Source organism: Phodopus roborovskii, unplaced genomic scaffold (assembly GCF_943737965.1).
Source record: "Phodopus roborovskii unplaced genomic scaffold, PHOROB, whole genome shotgun sequence".
Lineage (NCBI taxonomy): Eukaryota > Metazoa > Chordata > Mammalia > Rodentia > Cricetidae > Phodopus > Phodopus roborovskii.
In genome coordinates, this window is record NW_026126637.1 from 918,117 (window position 1) to 941,764 (window position 23,648).

At 34.8% G+C, this 23,648-nt stretch overlaps 1 protein-coding gene across 1 annotated transcript; it reads right to left on the minus strand.

The window, feature by feature from the left end:
• Window positions 1-13,197: 13,197 nt before the first annotated feature.
• LOC127239111 (olfactory receptor 2J3) lies at window positions 13,198-14,136 on the minus strand. Its single transcript, XM_051207898.1, has one exon. It carries the CDS (start codon window positions 14,134-14,136, stop codon window positions 13,198-13,200), a length of 939 nt encoding a protein of 312 aa, XP_051063855.1.
• Window positions 14,137-23,648: the final 9,512 nt, after the last annotated feature.

The following is a 23,648-nucleotide window of genomic DNA, read 5'->3' on the forward strand; positions in this document are numbered from 1 at the left end:
TCATACTTGAAGCTATTTTGTGTCTCCCAAGTCTAATAACAGCAAGACAATTATTTCAATTTTGTTTTATTTGAGACTTATGTGGTTACTAGGAAGCACAATTGATTTTTTAAAAAAGTCTTGTAGACGAAAGAAGAGGAAAAAACATCAGATTCAGAAGTTATTAATACTTGTGAATTGAGATATATATTATACCTTAATTAAATATGCCTACAAAAAGAAATAACTTTGTTTTCTAATATATTTACTTACATGCCAATTTTTTAACTGTTAGAAACAATGTAAGTAGAATTTTTTAAAAGCCAAAGATTACAGACACATTAATGTATAAGTGTTAATGAAATGATAAGTATAGTAAAACTGGGAGTCTGGATGAGAAGATGCTAGAATGTGTGCTAGAGACACATTTTATAAGAGAAAAGAGTAAGTATTTAGTTCAAAGATGGGAGGAGAAGGACCACCTACCGAAATCTTCATGGCAAAGTTAATTAAAGCAAGAAATTAATTAAAGCTAGCTCTTTTATACATGCACATGGGCTGCCTACCCCTAAGGTGGGTTAAAGAGTTCAGCCTTGGATGTGAGGAATTCAGTGACAGGAGTTTCCAAATCAGGGATTTGGCGGGCAAAATAGGCAGGATTACATAAGCAGAACAAGTTAGTCCTAATGGCCTGAAACAAAGACTTGATTGCAAGGTGGTCATAACAACAGCAACTTAGCCATAACAACCCTTGTGAAATAAAGGTATGGTTGTATGATGGTTATTAATTTTTTGAAACAAAGACATGATTGTCATTTCTGGAACAGATAGTACAAACCATTTGTGGTTAAGGTTACAGGTAGAGCAAAGCCCAATCCTTGAGAGACAAGTTTAATCATAAATGGAAATGAACCCAGTTTGTCTTTATTATAAGATGGACTTTAAACCTAAGATGGAGGCAGGCTGTTTCTTCTTAAGAAAGCAGAGTCCAGTGAGTACATTCAGGAACATGGAAGGGCTTTCAGGAAAGACAGAGGAAATGACATATTTAGACTGTGAGGGAGAGAATTACCCAGGTTACAACCTGAGCCTCCATCACTACAAGTTGACTTTTCTCCAGGAAACTAAGTGGAAGCAAGAGCACAGTAAAGAAACCACTGAAATGGCTGCTCCATGGTTAGGGGAAAAGTTTCTTGTTGTAGGTAGTAGAGAGAGAGAACAGCCAGATGTATCTGGAAGAATCCAGAACAGAGAGAAAAAGAAGCATACTGGCCATGGTTGAGGCTAGAGTAACAGGCCTAGAAAAATCATGCTAAGGAGAGGGAAGTCTGTGAACTGGAACAAACTTTGAGGTTAGGATAGAGGAGGATAGGCCAAGATGGACTTTGAAATAGTACATGTGAATAGGAAAAGAAGGGGTCTGGAGGCTAGCATGGGCTTTGAAATGTAAACATTTGTATATGTCAAGGGAACGGACCCTTTCTGGTAGCAGAAACCTGTTTTACAGGTTCCTGAGGAATGTTGCATGTTAGCTTTTATATCTTCACCAAGTACTTCTATAGTTCAGCTTCAGCTGAGTCAAGACTGTCATTTTGGGGTACCCTTTTTGTTCTAAAAATAAGTAAGTTTTAAATTCTAAGAATAAATTTGAATTACTACACTTCCTTATTCTCCTCTAGGGAAACATTTCCAGTATTTCACAAAATCATTAAATGGCTTTTTCCTCCCACTTAATAATGAGTCTTGAAAAAACAAAACAAAACAAAAAAACAACATAAACAACAAAACAAACAAACAAACAAAAAAACCACTCACCAATACCTCTGACTCTTAGAAGATCCTGTTTTCCTTCAGATTTCCAATCTTACTTTGGAAAAATTAAGTCTTCCATTAGTTACATAGTTGTTGAGTGATCTAGGATTTAAATATCTTTTGTTTACTGAATTCGTTGTCTTCTCCCTCATTACCATCTTTGTTTTGTTTTTCATGCTCCTGTGGCTAATGGGAGACCTTTCCTAATAAACTGGCAAAAGATGAATAAAATCATCTGTAGTTTCAACATTTTGGCTCTTAATAGCTCATGTTCTGCAGGTGCAAGTCTTGCAGAAAGACATTGGGGTAGGAATAACCCAATGAGAAGCCAGTTTGTCTTCAGGGCTTCTCAGCTAATCCTAATTTGTGGCAATGTGACAATATCAGTAAAGAAAAGGAAATGATCCTATTTTGCTGAGAAATGGATCCAGGTAAACAAATCCACACATTATTTAAAAAGAATGTCCTTAAAAACTATGTCTGAATTCAAGAAAATTACTGTAACAGTAAATTTTAAAATAGTCCAAAAATAGAGATTACTACCATTTGATTAAAGATGGGAATCTAAAAGATTTTTTTTTTTTTAAGACTTTCTTTAGGTTGGAAATACATCATGGCAAATATGGGCACAATTGCTGTAATTACTTCCTCTGACACACAAATAGGCTTTTGGACAAAAAGTTCCTCAAAAGAAGCCTTGCCTGAAAAGGCTGATTGACTAATTAGAATTGGAGTACTGTGAGTAGATTGGAATGTTGCAGGTCCAGAGGCTACTTACTTTATCTTTGGCTAGTTCTAGTCCTTCAGAATACCATTTCTGAACTAACATCTTATGACTAGTAGAAATTTGTGAAATCTATTAACTTAGCTAAACACTATCTTCCACCAACTCAAAAACTAAGAACACCATCAGATAGCATCTTGTACCTACAGAAAAGTTTTTCTCTGCATCTCTGTTGTACCCACCAATGTATTTTAATCCTGCCTTGATTTAAAAGTTTTCTTTCTTCTTTTAAAGTATAAAATTTCATGGAACATTTCCACTTTAAAACATCGAATTTGAGTCTCTGTTACTGGGCCATGATCATTCAAAATGGATCCAGAGTAAATTATCTTTTAATTGCTTTAAGATGACAGCTATGATTTTTGTGTCAACAGCCTCTATGACTAAATTCCATAACTAAAAGGAATAAACTAGTAGCTGTGAGCTATCATTATCTATGCAGTTAATTCTTATAAGGACAAGTTAGCAACACATCTAAGAAAAAGGCAAACACCAGATGAAAATAAGAAAAGTGCAAATTTATGGCTTAATTTCTTCATATTGTAGTGGTAGGGAATGAAGTTATTTTTGTTCTGTGAGTAAGTTCTTCCTTCTAAGGTTAAAGTCTGTATTGTAGAGCAAAAAGTAGTGACTGTTCCCCTAGAATTTTCCTATTCTGAGCCTATTATTATTTTTTAGAACATTAACTAGTGCTCAAGTAATGCCTGAAGCCTATTTACTCACATCTTAAGTGTGTTCACATGCCCATTGTTGTCTTACCATTCAATTCCTCACCTGTGTGGCTGGCCTGTTGGCTGGTATTGGTGTCCCTGAGAGCTCTAACAATACCTATTCCCAATTCTTCTACAGAGGAGAGAACCCTGGAAGCAGTAAAGTACTTGTTTGTAGCCAGAAGATCCAAGTCTGAACTTTCAGTATATCCAGGGAGAGGTCTTATCTGATACCAAATGGAGATTATAGAAATAAAGAAGAATTGATTTCCTTGGATGTAGCATGGGAGTGTAAATCTCAGAGTCAATTAATGCCCTTCGGGGACTTATGAGGTTACACTATTTCCCATGAATATCCCCCCTTGACATTACACTACTATTGAACCAAGGTAACAATGAAACTCTGGCTCAACTACCACTCTGAGTTGTGTTTACAAGAAAGAGGATGGGTTGTAATGAAATTGTTAAAATCATCCCTGAGTCCTCAAACTGTTAAGAGCTAAATTCGATAGAAACAACACGAGGATTAATGTTATTTGACATGAAATAACATGAAATTCAGATCCAAATAGAACTCAAAGTATTGGACATTAAAATTGGATGTCCTAAACCTCAGTCCTAAATTTTAAACCTTGAGATAAGAGTCATTAGTTTATTACAATAGTGGATTTTGTAATTATTTGTTGTTAAATTAAAATTCAAAATTCAAAAATAATTATTAGTAAAAAATTAAACATAATAGAAAAAGAAGTCAGGTGGACTTTTTGGCTTTCTTTTTTGCATGGTCTAATCTAAGTAAATAATTGTAAGAAAAAAGTTCCTGTTATTCCAAAGAAAACCCAGTAGCACAAATTCACATGGAAGTTGTGGTTTTCTCAATTAAGACCATGGAATATTGGTATTATTGACACAAAACCATAGGTCTCAACTGAAAGAGATAGTTTATTCTAGAAATGCTTTAAGTGGTCAATGTCTGAGAATGAAGATATAGGTTAGCTCAAATTCTGCATCCCAATATGGAAGCAGTTTCATGAAGTTTTACACTTTTACAGAAAAAAAAAGCTTTGAAATCAAGGTAAAGTTAAACCACAGTGAGGAATCATCAGAAATTCAGCTATAGCAAGATAGGGGACGCTTTTCTACAGGTTCAAGGTACCATCTGATGACATCCTCATTTATTTATTTATTTGTTTGTTTGTTTGTTTGTTTTGGAATGGTGGAAGCCAGTAGTCTACTAAATTAATAGGTTACAATAGTTTTTATCTATTAGTCACAGGATGTTAGTTCTGCCAATGCAAAACCAGCAATCCTCATCTTAAAGGCAATAACTATTCTGAAGCCATTTAGAATAAAAAGAAAACAACATAAGATCTTTAGAACTATCGAAATCTTACATGCAACAATTTTATACTAAGAATATTTGGAAGAAATAATGTGAATTTAATATTATCTTTCATATAAATGAGATAAAAGTTTATAGAAGTATATATATTTAGAGTCTATTTTATAAGAAAACCATTAGCAAAATCTATTCATATAACATTAAAATTTATAGCTTAATGAAATCTTATGATTCTAAGAAATATTGTTTTATATAAACAATTACCATTTCAAATTTTATGAGATATCTAATATACCCAAAGATAACATTTTAATAGGTGTTAAGATCTTTAAAGTCCTGCAATTAATAAAGTAAAATGTATTTATCAGGTTTTAATATATGATCACAATATTTAAATTTGTGAATCTGCACTTTAATTGGGCATACCAAAACTTTATTGAGCACATAACAAAATTGAATTTAATTTTTTTGACATAAGCAGCAAAAGTAACAACCAAAAACATACAAAATCAACCATCATAGACATATTTGACAGAATTACATAAAATTAGGTATACCTGGCTCATAAAAAAATGATAGAAAGTATATCTCTAGTTTTTAAGATATGAGAAAGGCTCAGTAATACCAAGGGTCAAAAGGTGAAGTTTGTTGGAAAAAGTATAGAGGGCTACTTAACTATAGTTACACCATTTTGTGAAAGCATCCCTAAGAAAACTGTAATTGCTAAAACTACCTTGTGTAACAATTGAGCTCTGGTCACTTAGACCAGACATAAATATCTATGGTGAATTGTTCTCTCAAGTAGCCATAAATTCTATACAAAGTGAACCTGAGTGAAATGTAAATTGTCTGACCATTTAACTACTATCTCTCTGCTTCTGTAAACAACTCTTGCTTGTTGCAAAGTACAGAACTACCTTTCTGTATATATATCACAATTGCATTTTTGCCTTTAAAACTCAAACAAGGAGGTCTGGAGGTTAAGGCTAATTCCAACTCATTAATCTGCTTGGAGCACTCTCGCTGATGGTAAATAAAGACTCCATTGCACTTATTCAGGTAGCTTGGGAATTTTTCTCTTCAGGTACCCCATAACATTTGTAGGCCCCAGAGGGATCACTGTGGAAAAGATCCCTGACCCCTGAGGCAGGGTTCCTTCTAAACAATTGTAAGGGTTGACAGTCCTAGGGGAGGTCACCAAGATGACATTCCTCAGCTGCAGGAATTGACTATATCTCACTACTTGTGGATCTATATTTGGAACCTCCAGAGATAAATCTAGGGTTGGGGTTTAAAGTTAACATAGGTTTCAGGTTTCTGGTCTGGCTGTGCACATCAATCCTGGACACTCTGTAAGAATTCCTTAGTTCAGGGTCAGGGCTGGGATTCAGTTGCATGCATTTATTGGTTTCATTTTTGTTGTCTCTGTCACTTGCAATAATCTTTTCCAGTTATGGGCAGACATGATAAAGCGAACCTCAAGGATGCTCTAGCTGCCCCCTCACTAGTTAGTTGCTTTGACTCTCAGCTCCCTCTTACAAGGTCTCTATACATGGCTGACCACTTGTTTCTCCTCATCCTTCCTTATATCTGCTTTATCTCTCAGGCCCCTGATATACTGCCTGCAGCTCACTACTCTTTCTGGCCTGTGTCTTGAATCTCTTATCCCTGAGCTTTCTTTGTTCTCTGCTTGCCCTAGTCCTTTCCCTTGGTCATCAGATTCAAGTTTTGCAGTGATTCAGTTGTCCTTTAGACATGGATAATATTGAAAAATTGTTTAGTGCTCTTCTACTTTACTAACAAACTATCTCTGGAGTTGGATTATGGCCCAACTTCTCTCAATGCAAGCATGGTTGCTTAAATGTTTTCCAATCAGACATGCCGCATGACATTGACAGGGAAAGTAGAGTAAAACAAAACAGCCCAGAAAAAGACAGTATGTGCTTTATAACAACTAAAAATTGTAGACTATTTCCAATAGAGATTTCTGTTACTCATCTCATGCTCTTTTGTTTTCATTTGGTGCTCTAAAACTTTTGCTAAAGTATACGCATTATCTCAATATTTGTAAGACTATTGTGCAATCTTTCTGTATCTTGATATTTGTAAGTTTATTGGAATGGTAAAACATTCTATAAAAGTTGTAATAGAAAGTTAACTTAGAACTTGTAACAATAGGGTCAATAGGTAAAAATATATACATAGATTATTTTAAAAGGATATTTTGCCTAATGGCCTCATCTTGGAATAAATAGGAACCATGGGTTTGCCATGATCTTGGCTGATGACCCCATGATGACAGAAGCAACCAAATGGCTGTCAGCCATCTTTATTAAGGTTAAAGAAGAGCTGGTTCCGGAATAGCTAAATGTTGGACATATTGATGAATCTACCAGACCTAGGACCTCTCCTGTATTTGTTATTAAGAAGAAACTGGAGAATGCTTACAGACCTGAGAGTCATCAATAAAGAAGTAATTCAGCCAATGGGCTCTCTACAGCCTGGAATGCCCTTGCCTTCTCTGATACCAAAATGATGGCCTATTATACATATTGATTTAAAAGATTGTTTCTTCACTATATCTTTACAAGAAAGAGATAATGAAAATTTGCCTTCATGGTGCCTTCTTACAATAATTCTCAGCCAGGCAAGAGATATCAGTGGAAGGTCCTACCATAGGGAATGTTAAATAACCCCCACCCTGTGCCAATATTTTGTGCAAAAATCATTGAAAATAATTTGTAACCAGTTTCTACAATCTATAATTTACCATTGCATGGATGATATATTGTTGGCTGATTCTAAGGTAGAAATGTCAGAAAAAAATATTTGAGGAATTAAAGGAAGTTTTATCACTGGGGATTACAAATTACCCCGGAAAAAAGTACAAATAGGAGATTCTATCAATTATTTAGGATATAAAACAGATTTACAAAAAATTATACCACAAAAGGTACAGATCAGAAGAGACTGATATCAGACTCTTAATGATCTTCAAAAATTGCTAGGAGAAATTTCCCAGCTACAGACTATTATTGGAGTAGAAGGACATGATCTAAAAAAATTGAAAAAGACCCTAAAAGGAGACAAGGATTTAAATAGTCCAAGAATAGTGTCAGCTGAAGCTGAAAAAGAATTGGAATGGGTAGAAAAGAGAATACAAGAAGCACATGTGGTCCATGTGGATCCAAAACTCAACTGCATACTGGTTATGTTACCATCTAGGGACTAACCCTAACCCTAACCCTCAGGGATGTTGATGCAGAGGGAAGATATCATATTAGAATGGATATTTCTACCACATAAACAGAATAAAAAATTTAAAACATATATAGAAAAGATTTCAGATTTTACTTTGAAAGGAAAATTAAGACTTTAACAACTGATGGGAATGGACTCAGAAGAAATTAAAGTACCTTTCACTAATGAGAAAATTTCCTCTTTATGGAAAGGAAATGAATATCGGTAAAGAGCTTGTAGTAATTTTGGGGGAAAGATTAGCAACAATTATCACAAAAGGAACAAAATAAAATTCAGAAAGAAAACTATTAGGATCCTTCCATGCATTGTAAGGAAAACACCAATCTCTGTAGTCTCTACATTCTACACTGATGCAAACAAATCAGATAAGGCAGGTTATAAATCAGGAGACATAACGAAAGTGGTTCAAAGCCCTTATAACTCTGCAAAAGGCAGAATTGTATGGTATTACCATGGTACTTATGGATTTTACAGAACTTCTTAATATAGTTGCCAACTCTCAAATATGCAGAGAAGAGTCATCTTACACATTGAATCTGCAGAATTTGTTCCTGATGACACAAAATTAACATTGCTATTTATACAATTACAAGAAATAATCAAGAATAGGAAATATATATATCACATCAGATCCCATACAGGTCTTCCAGGTCCTCTAGCACAAGGTAATGATGAAACTGATTGATTGTTAATAGGAAGAGTGCTGGAGGCCTCAAAATTTCATAAAAATCACCATGTAAATAGTAAAGGTTTGAAAAAAGACTTTTCCATCACTTGGCAACAACCTAAGGAAACAGTAAAAACATGTCCTACTTGTTCCTTCCTTCTATAACCAAACTCCTTTACCAGCAGGTAGTAATCCTAAAGGTATACATAGAAATGAAATTTGGCAAGTGGATGTGTTTAATTTAGCAGAATTTGGAAAACTAAATATATATACTATTCAATGGACACATTTTCAAGATTTCAATGGGCAACTGCTCCAAACTCTGAAAGGGATGAGTCTGTTATACACACCTATTAGAAATAATGGCTATTATGAGTATACCTGCACAAATAAAAGCTGACAATGCTGCAGAACATGTCTCCAGTAAATTGAAACAGTTTTTTAAATATTATAAAATAAAGCATACTACAGTATACCACACAATTCTACAGGGCAAGCAGTTGTTGAGAGATCTAATTGTACCTTAAAGGAAATGCTCTATAAACAGGCAGGGGAAACCAAGACCCTCAAAAACTCATTGAATAATGCTTTACTAACTTTGAACTTTCTTAATGCTAATGAGAAAGGAAAATCATCTGAAGAAAGACATTGGATAATAGAAAAATATGAGCTAAATCAGCTGGTGTCCTTCAAGGATGTGTTGACCTCAGAATGAAAACCAGGATATGTGCTATGTTGGGGAAGGGGTTTTGCCTTTGTATCCACAGGAGAAGAAAAGCTATAGATACCATCAAAGCTAATCAAGATCCAATTTAAACAGGAGAAACCTCTTGATGATGAGAAATGATAGGTCATCCATCAAGGTAAAACACACAAGTTATAAGGAAAACTCAGAAAAATCTGGGAAGTGTTCTGTTCTTGTCTTTAGAAAACAGAAAATACCCATTTTCAAGAAGCCAAAAGACATTGGACATGTAGATGCCTAAAGAAAAATTAGCTGTCTAGAAAAAAATCATCAAAGAAGAATCTGATTCATGGTACCAATAACTATACAGGGTGAGAACTCTCTACCTAAACACCTATATATCCTTCTCAGTACAGCAGTAGTCACAAATCACATCAAAATTAATTCTAGCTTAGGAGTTTGACTGTGGCTCTCCCTCTCTAAATCCAAGCATGTTGTTAAAAGAAAAATTCAGAGTTTCTGTCTCATATCAGAAGACCCAACTGGTGTGAGACAGATGAAAACAAAAATCTAGGTATTATTATTATCAAAACTGTTATCTCTCAAAAAGTCCTAATTTTTCATGCTTACTTTCATCCTTGATTATACCTTTCCAATTATGCATACCTATACATTTTAAACTTTCTGTGTTGATATTAATGTTTAAGTCTTCTACAATGAACAATAAAATTTCCTAACAGCAATCTTTGAAGTCTCCAGAAAGAAGATGGGCCCCATACATTGATTCCACTTGATTCAACTTCATTTCTTTGAACTAGTATACACCACTCGAGGATTGGTTTGGAACTAAAACTGCTCTAGATAATTACAGACTAGCTAGCTGAGATGGTACACCTTCTTATAACACCATGGCCAGATAAGAACTTCAGACAAGCACCACCTTATACTCAGAGACCAGCTATAAATGTTACAGCCATTCCTCTTGATAATTAACCATTACTTTAGTTTTTTTCCCCTACAGGATCCATGATGATGTGTATAGATAACAAGCAAATACCAGAACATTTTATGTAATGAATGAGAAGTCTCAGGTTGGGTACTTATCAGGATTACCACATCTAATTTTTTAAATTCTTGATCTTGAGGTCTCAATGGCTTCGCATATACTGAGTTCTAATTATTTTATATTGAGTCATAAATATGTGTTAGAACTGACCACTTGGGGTTGGATAACCTATTAGAAGGCTTGTCCTTGGAGAAAACTAATTTCCCCTCTCAGCCATTAATTGCTTGTAGGTCTTCATTTACTGGGTAAGCCTCATGAAAAACCATCCATCCATGTTTGCAGTTCCACTGGTGGTATCATACAGTTGGTCTTGTTTAGATTACTTTTCTGTTCAGATTTTATGGAGGCAACTTCCCTGTCATGTCTACAGGACATGACTATATAGCTACTGAAAACTCATTTAATTTCATAAAACAGGAAATCAAGTTGTTACCCCAAAGGCCTCTGAATCTACTTTCTGCTAATTTTCCTCAAACACATGGATTACCACCCCTAAATTACCATACTCTCCCATATAAACCAAATTATGTACTAAAATGATTCTATTCTTACAGTCTTTGGTACTTTCTGTCTTATGTGTGATTGGATATTCCAGTTGTCCATGTATTTTTTCAATTTTATTTTTTAAAGGAATATATATATATATATATTCTGAGGTATAAGGCTTCCTTTGCAGATGTATCAACTGTGGTTTGGTATTCCATGGATACGTTTTCTTTCTTTTTATTTGTCTTGTTTTGAATCTCTGTATTAGTCTCTGCTGCTATAATAAGAAGCTTTTTTGGTGGTGGAAAAGAGCCACAATTGTCTGTGGTGTAAGAATAAGTACTTAGAATACAGTTAGAAATTATATCAGTTAAAGAAGATGCCAATAGCAGGCTCTCCTCTCAAATCTGTGATTCTGGCCCTAAGTCTCTCATTAATCAGGACTTAAGGCCATTTACATAGCTGTTCGTTACCTTCAAGATATAAGTGACATTACAATACCACTGGAGAAATCTTAATAGGACAGTCATTTTTGTTGATTATAGGCTTTTCAGCTGGGCAGAACTACAGATTGCTTCTTTCCCTTGAAATTTTGCATAGCATCTTCCAACACTATGAGTTAATCCTTAGGAAGAAGTCTCTCAGGTCAGCTACAAGTTGACTCATCCAAAATGTGTGGTATCTTCTGCAACACATCCTGACCTAATGGGAAATGAATATAGCCTTGCATATGTGACAGAAATTATACTTGCCCTGGAACAAAATCAAACAAGAGGAGACTAGCTAAACATTCAAAAAAGTGAAGAAATAGAGAGTTTTCCAGGAACAGATCACATAAGTTTTAATATATATTAGGAAAACAGTGTCTTAGGGTTTCAATTGCCATGACCATTATGACACTTATAAAAGAAAATATTTAATTGTGGCTGGTTTACAGTTTCAAAAGTTTAGTCCATTATTGTAATGGTAGGAAGCAAGGCAGCGTGAAGGTAGGCATGGTGCTGGAGAAGGATCTGAGAGTTCTACAGCTGTATCTGCGTGTAGCAGAAAAAAAACTGTGAACCACACTAGGAATAGCTTAAAACTAAAGCTTTGCTCTTTTGAAAGTATTTTTAAAAGAACAAAATATCTAGATATTGGAGGGAAAATTTGTAAAACATCTGTTAGATGAAGGAATTATTTATATATATTTGTGTATGTGTGTATATGTCTGTTTTAATATAGTATAATACATATAGTACTATAATGTAACTTATATAACCCTAAAATATATATATACATAAAACATAAAATGTTCATTCTTTAATCAAGTTTTATGTGAATTATTTCCTAATAATGCTGTTTTAATATTTTTATTTAAAATTCAATGCCCTATACTAAAGAACTATATCATAAAGGTATTTTTAAAAACAAGGTGTTGGTAGAGAGGTAGAAATATAAGTCAGCCTAATTAACTCTATTTAACATAATTTCACTATGCCACTAATCTCACTAAATCAAATTAAGTGATATATTTTTTTTGATCTATTTTAATTACTAATATCATCATCTACTTGACTCAACAATAGATAGTCTAGATTTACCTTAATTTGTTAGCATGTGCCCCATGACAAACCAAAATTATACAGGTATTTCCTCTTTTATTTTAGATTGCAATTTTATACATAATAGAGCTCTATTTGGTCAAAATGTCATATCCATCTAAAGTACTAAGAACCCCAAAATCTAAAAGAAAGTAAACACATATTAAGATTCAAAAGTATAGCCAGTAAGGAATATGTTCCTGAGTAAAACAGACAAATGAACAGATGAACTACTTGGAATGGATATATATATACAATTATTTTTCTTATTTTACATACTGATCCCAGTTCCCTCTCCCTCCCTCCCTCCCAGACCCCATGACCTCCCCACTCCTGTCCCATTTCCCCCCCTCCACTCAACAGGGAGTGTGATGCCTTCCAGAAGGCGTCTGTCATGTAATTTAGAGTAGGGACTAGGCCCTCCCTCCTGCCTCTAGGCTAAGGGAGTATCCCTCCATGGGGAATGTGCTCCCAAAGTCCTTTCCTGCACCAGGGATACATCCTGGTTCCACTGTCAGAGGACCCTTAGACTGCCCAGGTCTTCTAACTGAGACCCATGTTCAGGGGGTCTGAGTCAGTCCAATGTTGTTTTCCCAGCTATCAGTCGGATGATTGTGTTGTTTAAAGTAAAAAGTTTCTAAGACTCATTGGCTAAGTTCCTGACATAATTTTATATTTTGAAAAATGGTGTTCTTACTCAAGTAAATTAATATCTGTATTTTGTTTTATGATTCTGTTACCAGGAGAAATTGCAAAAGAGCAAAGTGTCCTTAATGAAGGATCAGACCTTCTCATCAAAGACTGCATAGTGGGAGACATCTCTCATAACTCCCTCTCATGCCCAGTCAGCCTTTTTACTGCCCCTCTGACATCTTTGTTTCTTAGGGTATAGATGAGAGGATTTAGGCTAGGTGTGACAACAGTATAGAATAGTGCAATGAACTTAGCTTGATCTTGAGAATTTTCTGTTGGAGGCCGAAGGTAAATGCACATAATTGGAATGAAAAAGAGAGACACAACAGTAAGATGGGCTCCACAGGTCCCAAAAACTTTCTGAAGTCGGGTAGTTGACTGCATTCTTAGTACAGTGCACGCGATGGCACCATAAGAGCTTAGAATGAGAATAAGTGGTATAACGACAAAAATGGCACTCATGACCATGAGGGTTAGCTCATTTGCACGGATATCCACACAGGATAAGCGCAACAGTGCTGGGACTTCACAGAAGAAATGGTCTACTTGCCGATGTCCACACAGGGGTGCCCAGAAGGTAAAGGAAGAATGAAGTGCTGAGGTGGTAAAGCCACTTACCCAGGATGCTACAGCCAGCAGGTGGCAGAAACGAGAATTCATGAGGACAGAGTAATGCAAGGGTTTGCATACAGCTGCATAGCGGTCATAGGACATCACCACCAACAGAACACATTCTGTGGTACCCAGTGCAAGGACAAAATAGAGCTGCAACATGCATCCAGCATAAGATATCGTCTTCTCTGGACCCCAGAGGTTGAACAGCAGCTGAGGGACAGAGCTAGTGGTGTAGCATAGATCCAGAGCAGAGAGATTTGAGAGGAAGAAGTACATAGGGGTGTGCAGGTGGAAATCTAGGTATGATAGGATGATGATGAAGAGATTGCCTGTCAATGTCATCAAGTAGAATATCAAGATAACCACAAAGAGAACAACTTCTAGATTAGGCCATTTAGAAAAACCCAGAAGAATAAAGTACCCTTCCCAACTTGCATTGAAATTTTCTACCATTGCTCATTTTCTTTGTTTTTTAATCTTCCGTTCTAAAATTTAAAAATGAAGAAAAGGAATTACAGTAAATAATTGATAAAACAAATTATTAGCAAACTTATATGTATTCATATATGCACATATGTATATATTAAAATTATCATGGATATATCTCATATATTTATAATGCATGGAGTTTTCATATTTATGAAGTATAAGTTAATATTATTAATTGGTATTCAATTATTAATTAATAAATGCATTATATTCATACACACAATATAAATGTACATGAAAATCAATGAGTGGTAAAGACAAAAGTTTTCCAAGTATTAAAAGCCAAACTATTAATAAATCAATGACATTACTGACATGAAAGTATGCAACACTAGCTAGTAAGTTTTCAATGGACAATGGAATTGCGTAGTGTTTGTCATCCTTTTACAAATTAGTTATTAATTGAAAATTGAAAATTAGGAAATTTTATGCTACATAGATCTATTGGATTCCTCCATAATCATAATCATATGATTCTAGAGAATGTCACTAGCGTTTTGAGAAACCAATACTAGATGGCTGGGGTTGAAATATTTTGAACAGGATATCATGTCATTGAAATGACATTCTTATCCAGAAAATACAATTGAATTCTAATAATGAAATCATAACAAACTAACCATCATGTATGACATGATGATGAAGTTGATGCATGCCAGATTTTAGATAGACAGATAGATGATAGATAATAAATGGTGATAAAAGACAGATACTTGATAGCTGTTTAGTGGACAGATGGACACATGATAGATTATAGAAAGTTAATAGAGGATGAGACGCTTTTTATTAAAAAGTTTTTTGCTAAGGTACAATGCACATAAAGATAAATGAGTATTTTCAATAATTTTATAACTGTTCTGTAATTTTGGAGTTTCTCTTCGATAAAATGCTACCAAAAAGGGGTGCAAAATAATTTTATATTCTATCTGAATGTTTATATTTTTACAGAAAAATGACTTTGTGAGTCATTCATCTTAGAGCAACAACTGAGTAAATGCTAATTAAATAAAAGCCTAACCTGGAAATGGAAGATAATTTATACAAGACAAATGATCATTGTTAACAAGTAAATGACTTCAAATTTGTTTCCAGTAATCCAGGCTTATTTCCATTTATGTGGTGATAGAAAACATAAGAATTTATTTCTCAGTAACTGTACAGGTAAAAGTTATGGAAGGAACATATCACATTTGGAAGTAATTTCTAACTCTGTAAGGTAAAATACATTAATCTAGTTAGATGTAGTACAGAAATAAGCTTATTTAATGATCTGTTTATTTGCACTAAAACGTATTTACAATTAAGAAATAAAATTTAAATAGAAATATCAACAAAGAGGTCCATAAATACATCAATTCATGAATATTAATAAAATGACAAAACAGGGACACTGTAGAAAAGTGTGCTCAAATGTTTCTTAAAGATGACAGAAAAGTTGTGAACATTAAATTTGGACCTGATAATAAAATGTGGTCTAATATCATATTTCTTAAGAGTATCCATAAAGTAAACAATAACTTCCTACAACTCAATAACCATTTATAACAATCACTCAGCATACATAAGAAAAAAATTTTAAAAGTCATACATATATCCCAAATAATATTAGTAATATACTGAGTCAAGGAGATCTCTTTAGCGAAAGCTCACTGGCATTTGAAGGCTGTTGAAAAGTTCCTAAGAGGTCTTTTTGAATTTCTTTAAAATAGAGCATTATTCACCATGAGGAACCACAATTACTTGCTCTTAGACAGGTGTAATCTTCCTTACACAATTGCCTCTATGACTTTGTAAATTAACTAACCAAGTGGAATTTGTGAGTTCTCTATATTGCATGGACCATCTTTAGCATTTTCATGAAGAGAAATTCCACAGAAACCATGTGATAATGGGCAAAACTTATTAGACACAAAAAAGAGAAATGTAAGAACCATAATTTTATTTTCTTATTATTAGAAGTGTGGAGAATAGAGATTTTATCAAAAATTGATTTTATCACCTGAGGGTAAATTGTCTTCTCTTGTTGAAAGTCAGAATTGTAGAAAAAAGTGATGGCTGTTCCCCATACTCAGCACTAGCCAGTATCTTATCATCTTAAGTCTATGACTCTCATCTCTAACATTAACTAGTGTTCAATCAGTGCTTAAACCTCGATCACTCTGCCCACATTCTATTTGCTATTGCCCCTCCATCCCTCACCTGTATGGATGACTAGTTGCCTGGTGTTGGTCTCTTTGAAGGCACTAACATAACCAGTCCTTCCTCTGATTCTGACTTACTACATCATGCTAAGAGAGCAGAGCCTCTGTGATTATTATTTAGCAGCCCTATGTCTCATAAAATATTTATTTGCAGCCAAAGGAAAAAATCAGAACATTCGGTGTATCAAGGAACTGTCCTTGTCTAAGATCCAATTAGGACTGTGTAGATAATGGAGACTGATTTGATTTCTTTGATTGTGCTAATAGGAGCATGACTCCCAGAGAGTCAATTAATGCTCCATAAGGAATTGTATTGGTTAGTTCTATTCCCAGGAATAGAATCCACATGACAAAACAGCACTGTGACAAGAAATCTGCAGATGAAACACTGAATAAATATACTTTAAGAGGTGTTTATAGAAAAGAGGATGGATTGCCCAAGAAATTTCAATTATTTTTCCTCAATTAGAATTCGAAAGATAATTAGTAAAAGAATCATGTTTCAGTGTTGGAGAATTCATTCAATATTTTACTAAAAACAAAGTTATCTTTGCCTCATTTTAATTGAGTTCTTATTTGGGTCTATCTAATGTATCTAAACTCCATTGTGTAAATCAACAATTTTACTACATGTTACCTGTTAATACAATTATAGTAAATTTTAGTTATAACATATGTTTTATAAATCAATTCTACCTTTTCTTTTGTGCTTAATATATTAAGTAAAATATGTGTTATATATATATATTTCCATTCTTTGTAATGCACTATTATCGTAAATAAACTCATCACCCTCAGCTATTAAATATTAAATATTAATACATATTTTGTGTAAACAGAAGCAGACACCCACAGCTAAACACTTAGCATAACTGGAATCCAGATTCAGAGAGTGAGCAGTGATAAGAAAATGGGGACAAGAACAAGCTACAGAAACCCACAGAGACAGCTGACCTGAGCAAGGGGAACTAAAGGACCCCAGACTGATAGCTGGGAAAAAAGCATTGGACCGACTCAGACCCCCTGAACATGGGTGTCAGTTAGAAGACCTGGGCAGTCTAAGGGACTTCTGACAGTGGAAACAAGATGTATCCCTGGTGCAGAAAAGGACTTTGGGAGCACATTCCCCATGGAGGGATACTCCCTTAACCTAGAGGCAGGAGGAAAGGCCTAGTTCTTATTCCAAATGACTTGACAGATTTTGTTGATCCCTCCTGGAAGGCATCACCCTCCCAGTGGAGTGTGGGGTGGTTGGGATGGAAGGGTGGTCGGGGGGGGGCATGGGAGGGAGGGAGAGAGAGGGGGAGGGAGGAGAGGAGGGAGAGGGAACTGGTATCTATATGTAAAATAAGAATAAATAAATAAAAAGAAAATTATTATAAGGATATTTAAGAGGCTTAAATGTTTCTGCTTTAGTATGGAGGAATTTAAAAAGTGAAACTAACTCTGTGAATATCAGAAGAATTCATCCAGTTATAAGAATCTGGGAAAAGTCTTATACCCTGGACCAGAGCAGATTGTACTTATATCCACATCTTATAACAGATATACTGCTCACCAAACTTGATAAACAAATTTTATCTTTGATCAATCTGTATACCATCAGAACATGTTGTAGAATCTTTAACATCACCTTTTTGAGAGACATGAACATATAACATGTTTGGTTGCAGGAAGTTATTTTTAAAGCAGCCTTATATTATTTTCTCCTTAAGAAACTTATAAGGTAAGAGACTCTTAAATATGTGATGAACTTTGATACTATGTTAGATGGATTAATGGAAATTGTGTTCTAGAAAGTGAGATTTAGTTCTTGCTTAATATATTATTTTTTTCCATTTTCATACACATGGACTTCTAGAAAATTACATCCACAAGTGAGAACTCATAGCATTATATGATACAGTGGTACCACGGAAGATACCAATATTGGCACATTATTGGTGATAAGAGCTGCTTATCCTCATTTTGCTAAGATAAATGCTAGTCATGATGCTGAAAAAAAATAGGTTGAACTAGTAGATCTATTAAAATAATCCCAAAGTAAAAGAAATGAAAAAATGTCTTCTAAGACATTGTATGTTGAAACACAAGCTTACTATGTCCACATATGGATTTGGCACAATGAGGTCCAATTTATTAGTTTTTTTATTTAATTAATCATTAAAGTGCTTTGGTTTTATTACCAAGATATAAAAATGTAATACCAATGGCCTATAAAGAAAAATCTTTTGGATTATGTGTGATCGATAATGTAGTGACATATCCACCCTGCAGCACCTTTTGCACTGACCACACCCAAATGGTGCGGACATGACAGAGTCATGAGATGGTTCTGGTTGTTCACAGATCAACAAATCAAGGTGGTTCCTTGGAGCAGGAACTTGGTGGTCATTGGTTTCTAATGTGACTTCTTCCAGAATAAATTATACAACCTATATTTTATTCTCTTCCCATGTATCTTAATCTGTGCATCATTACGATAAAATTAAAAAGTGGATCTATTCTGTTTACAAAAGGAAAATATAGGAAGCAGAATTTTTTCTTACTTTTGGAAGTGTTTTTTTTTCCAGCTTCCCCTCCCTCCACTCTTCCCAGTTCTCTACCTCCCTTCCCATGTTACATTTTTAAAGAAAATGTTTATGTCTTGCAAAGGAAAGACAGACACAAAATGCTAGAAGTTGTTTTCAGCCAAAATTAACAAACAAAATTAACACCTCTGTCCAAAATTGTGCAACTTGGATATTATTTACTGCCTACTTTGCTAGTCATTCCATTTTTAAATTATTAGTAATTCCCTTTCCTCATGTCTACTCATTTTCCTAAGAGATGAAGTAAGACTATAGAGAGTAATTAGTAATCTGACAAGAGGAACCAGAATCCCTAAATGACTTTTTTGTTTTGGTAACATCATTTTTTATCCTTATGCCTAAAAAGTATTTTATAAGGATAGGGCATATAGGCTCTAACTGCTAGAGGTGAGTGTATCTGTGTTTTACGTTGTTTTTACTAAAATTATGTTGGCAGCTATAGCCAACCAAAACAAGTCTGGATAAACAGCTGTCTTATTAGAATTAGGAATTTTAGCAACCCAAATAGGAGCAACAAAACCTGGAGTAAACCAGCGTCGCTATTTTTTTGGGCTAGAATTTGGAGTATATTTATTAAAAATTTTTAATTATTTTTAAGTTAATTAGTACAATTAAAGTCTGGAGAGCTTATAGAAAAATCCCATTTTTTTTTTTTTTTTTTTTTTTTTTTTTTTTTTTTAGTTATTAGATAAAATTTTGAACCTGATTTGGGGAACCCACATTTAAGCCAAGTAGGGACCATTTTAGTTTCTCCTGTTTAGAATTGATCTTTATCTTTATATTTCTTAAACAATTAGGCAGAGGAATATGAGGCATAGAAACAAAAGACTCATTATAAGTTATGTATCCTAAAGTTAGAATTTGTAATTTCCACATTAATCTTTTATCGTTATTTTTACCAGGATTAGCAGGATCAGGAGCATCAGTCAAAAAGTTTTATTATTAACAGGAAGGTAGCCTAAAGGTGTAGCTCCTCTAAGCATCAGGCAAATGGGAACTGAATTAGATTTACCCTTACAGTTTATACGTGTGGAGGTGTTTACCCCGTGATCATAATCTTCGTAATCTCCTAAAAGATCAGAATCATTAGAATCATTAGTTATAATCTTAATGTGATTTTTTTCATCCATCCTATTGATGAATCAGAGGGGGCTTTGGTATGTAGGCCTAGTAACTTTCCCCTGAGGTTATATAGTTAAAAGAGCAAGCATAGCTACAAACATTATTTTAGCAGAAATAGATGGTTGTAGAGAAATAATCAAGTCACTAGTTGTTTTGGTTAATTTTTTTTTTTTTTTTTTTTTTTTTTTTTTTTTAGCTGAGTTTAGTTTGGAAGCCGTGAGGTTGTAGCTGTTGCTTTCTTCGTGGTTAGTGAAAGTCTCTGCCGTGTTGATGTGGCTTGGCGAACCTCTTGTTTTTGTTTTTTCTTTTGTCTTTGAGACAGGCAGGGCTCATGTGGGCCAGACAAGTCAATATGAAATCCAGATGGGGGAATTGACACCCTGGGGAATAACATAGGCATAGCCTTGTCCAGAGGCAATTAAAGTGTCCGGTCCTTTCCAGCCTCCAGAAAGTATATCTTTTTACATAACGCAAGGGAGATTTTTAGTTTTTAAACCAATATTTTATCATGGGTTAATTTTTCTGTTTATCTGTGTTTAGATGATTTATAACAAAGAGAGCATGAGTCAAAAGCTGATGGGGAGAGTAATAAGAGTTCTCTTCCTTTAGTTTTTGAATTTGATTTTTAAGTGTTTGGTGAGTTCTTTTAATAATAGCTTGTCCTTGGGGGATTATAGGACTACCTGTTATATGTTTAATACTCCAAGATAGTAAAAACTGACTAAAAGCCTCAGAGGTATAAGCAGGAGCATTATCTGTTTTGATTTTTGTAGGTATTTTTAAGAAGGCAAAACATTGTTTTAAATGTTGAATTATATCTTTAATTGCTTTACCAGTTCTAGTAAAATCCATTACAGCATGAGACTATGTATCTACCATCATATGAACAAAAGATAACTTTTCAAATTTTGTTATATGCGTTACATCCATCTGTCAAATAGTTAGGGCTTTTAAGACTCTGGGATTGACCTCCATTTTAAGCTGGTGATATACCTGAGGACATTGAGTATATTGTTTAACAGTATCTTTTTTAAAGCCAAGGCATTTTGATGATGTAAAACATGGCTTGTTATGGCTTGCTTTAAGGCTGACATTATTATTTTTTTAGTTAGCATATCTGTCATCATATTTCCTCTATTTAGAGGTCCAGTAAAATTAGAATGAAATCTATTATGTCCTATAAATTTTTTTGTCTTATTTTGAATTAAATTTTGTAACTTCTGTAAAAGAGGTAAAATTGTTGAATGTCTAGACAGTAACGTTGTCTTGATGGCAGAAATAGGCTAACCACATATCTTGAGTCTGTATAAAGGTTAAATCTTTTCCAGAAATGTTTAAAATATTGCTGTGTAGAAATTTTATCCCTTTGTTTAATTATTGAGGGATGTCCTTTAGAATATACTGTTGATTGGCCTAGGATATACTATTGATTGACCACTAGGTGATCCATCTATAAAAATACATCTGGCTTCATTTAAAAGGTGTTATATTACCCTATGTGGGAAAAATTATGGCTGTTTCTTTAGAGAATTCTATAAGTGGATGTCTAGAAAAATGATACTCAATCTGTCCTAAAAATCCTTGCAAGGTTATTTTCCAATCTTTATCTTCTTGTAATAAATATTTAAATTGTCTTTTATTATATGGAATAATGCTATAAATTTCTCTATCAAAAATGTTTTTGATTTATTTTTTCTTTGATTATTAATAGAGTACATATGAATAGGAGGCTACCATTTTCGGCTGAACATGAGGTTAGTGTATCCATTTTAACATTCCTTCTTGCCATAAGCATCTAGTAGGAGTGTGGGAAGTTCTCAATATTAATAAATCCTACTTCTTAGTATAATCAATCTGTTTTACCCTAGCATTATTAATCCTTTGTTCTACTAAATCTAAGGCCTTTATTGCTTCGGAAGTCATACATCTCGAAACAAGTGGACTCTATGGAGGGCTTTTGGCCCCCGCCATATGATTTCCCTTTCATTGCTGCAGCATAGGCCATTCTTTTTACTACAGCTGGTGAGGCATCCAAGCATGACTCAGATTGCCCGATGATTTCCACCTACTTGTACTTAACCCATCAGTCTTTATCAGCGGGACTGCATTTCCCTGATGAAGGCCTATCCTATACCTGAGAAAGAAAGAAAAGAGAAAAGATTTACCTGTCTGGAAGGTCCCTGTTTGGGAGATACCTGCCATGGACGGACCCAGTCAGGGGTGAGCTCTGGCACTTAACATTGGTAAGGATTTGGCAAGTGACAGACATAACACACAGAGATGTGGTTTAAATCTGCTTTAAGTTTGGTTTAGTGACAGCATTAGATATATATACATGATTTAGAAACTAAGATCTGACCCCATGCCAGGTTATACGTAGTCACATCTGATGAGTAGTTACATGTTGACAATTTATCTTGAAACTAAAAGAACAGAGCAGGAAGGACCCTCTGAGTACCATCTGGCCTCCAGACAGTGGTTAATAGCCTTCAGACCTGAGGTCAATTTTATTTTTAGAATCCTGTCGAGCTGACTCCTATGCAAAATGTGGAAGTTTGTAAAGCTTAATTTTTATGGCCAGTCAGGCCAATTTGGCTGTTTTTAAAGTCCCCTCTATCCATCTTTGGGGGAGGTGAGCATATAATTTTTGTAACTGTCTTGTTAAACTACTTTGATCCCTTTTTGTCAATAAGCATCAAGGAGGCCTTGCTCTAGCTAATCTCTCCATAAAGTTAAGTGTGTAATACACTTTCTCTCTATCTATATTTATCCATCTATTTCCCTGATCATCATAAACCCTGTGGCATAGGAGGGGTTGTAGTCCTGAGTCTCTGTGGAGTTTCCTCTGAGTAGGTAATGCTTTCTACCATAAATCATAGTAGTAGAAATTCCTTGACTGTTTTTTTCTAGCTCTTAGTGAACTCTCTGGGTCTTTTCCCTACTAGTCTCTGAACTTTTATCCTTTCACTATCCACTATCTACCAAGACTTGGCCAGGGCATGTTGTATTAATTATAGGCATAAAAATCAAGAAAGATAAGGTACCGAACCCAAATCCACAAAATTTAATCAGTACATTGGAACAAAGCGTAAAGCAGGATGCCAGGACCTCCAGGAGACTAAGTTCCACAAAAACATATGCCTCTAGTCTGAAAACATGGTTTTCATCATGTCACACAGACTACACTGGAGTGTGACGCCCTCACACTCACCATGTGTGGCTGTGGTATTCATTATAGCTCCTACAAGACAGCCAGTACACAATCCTGGAGAGAAAATGCTAGCTACCTCCAACTGGTCCTCCTGATTGCTCAGCTTTCCCAGAATGACTCATTAGCTAGTGCCACACAGTTGGACAACAGAGCATCAGCAGGTCCCCTCTTGGGTACGTAGAGACCAAATAACTCACACAGCATAGGCATTCCAAGCTCTGCCCTTCTCTCCCAGCAGACAGGGTTCTAGTCTGGAAATTTGTTTTATCAGACATTCTCCCAGTCTCCCAGAGCACTTCCTGTTCTCTTCCAAGGCACAGGGTCTTTTATGTGTGCATACCATTACAAACT

What these genes read in the sequence shown, in the direction of transcription:
- LOC127239111 (XM_051207898.1), bottom strand. Translation starts at nt 14,136, where the DNA reads ATGGTAGAAAATTTCAATGCAAGTTGGGAAGGGTACTTTATTCTTCTG.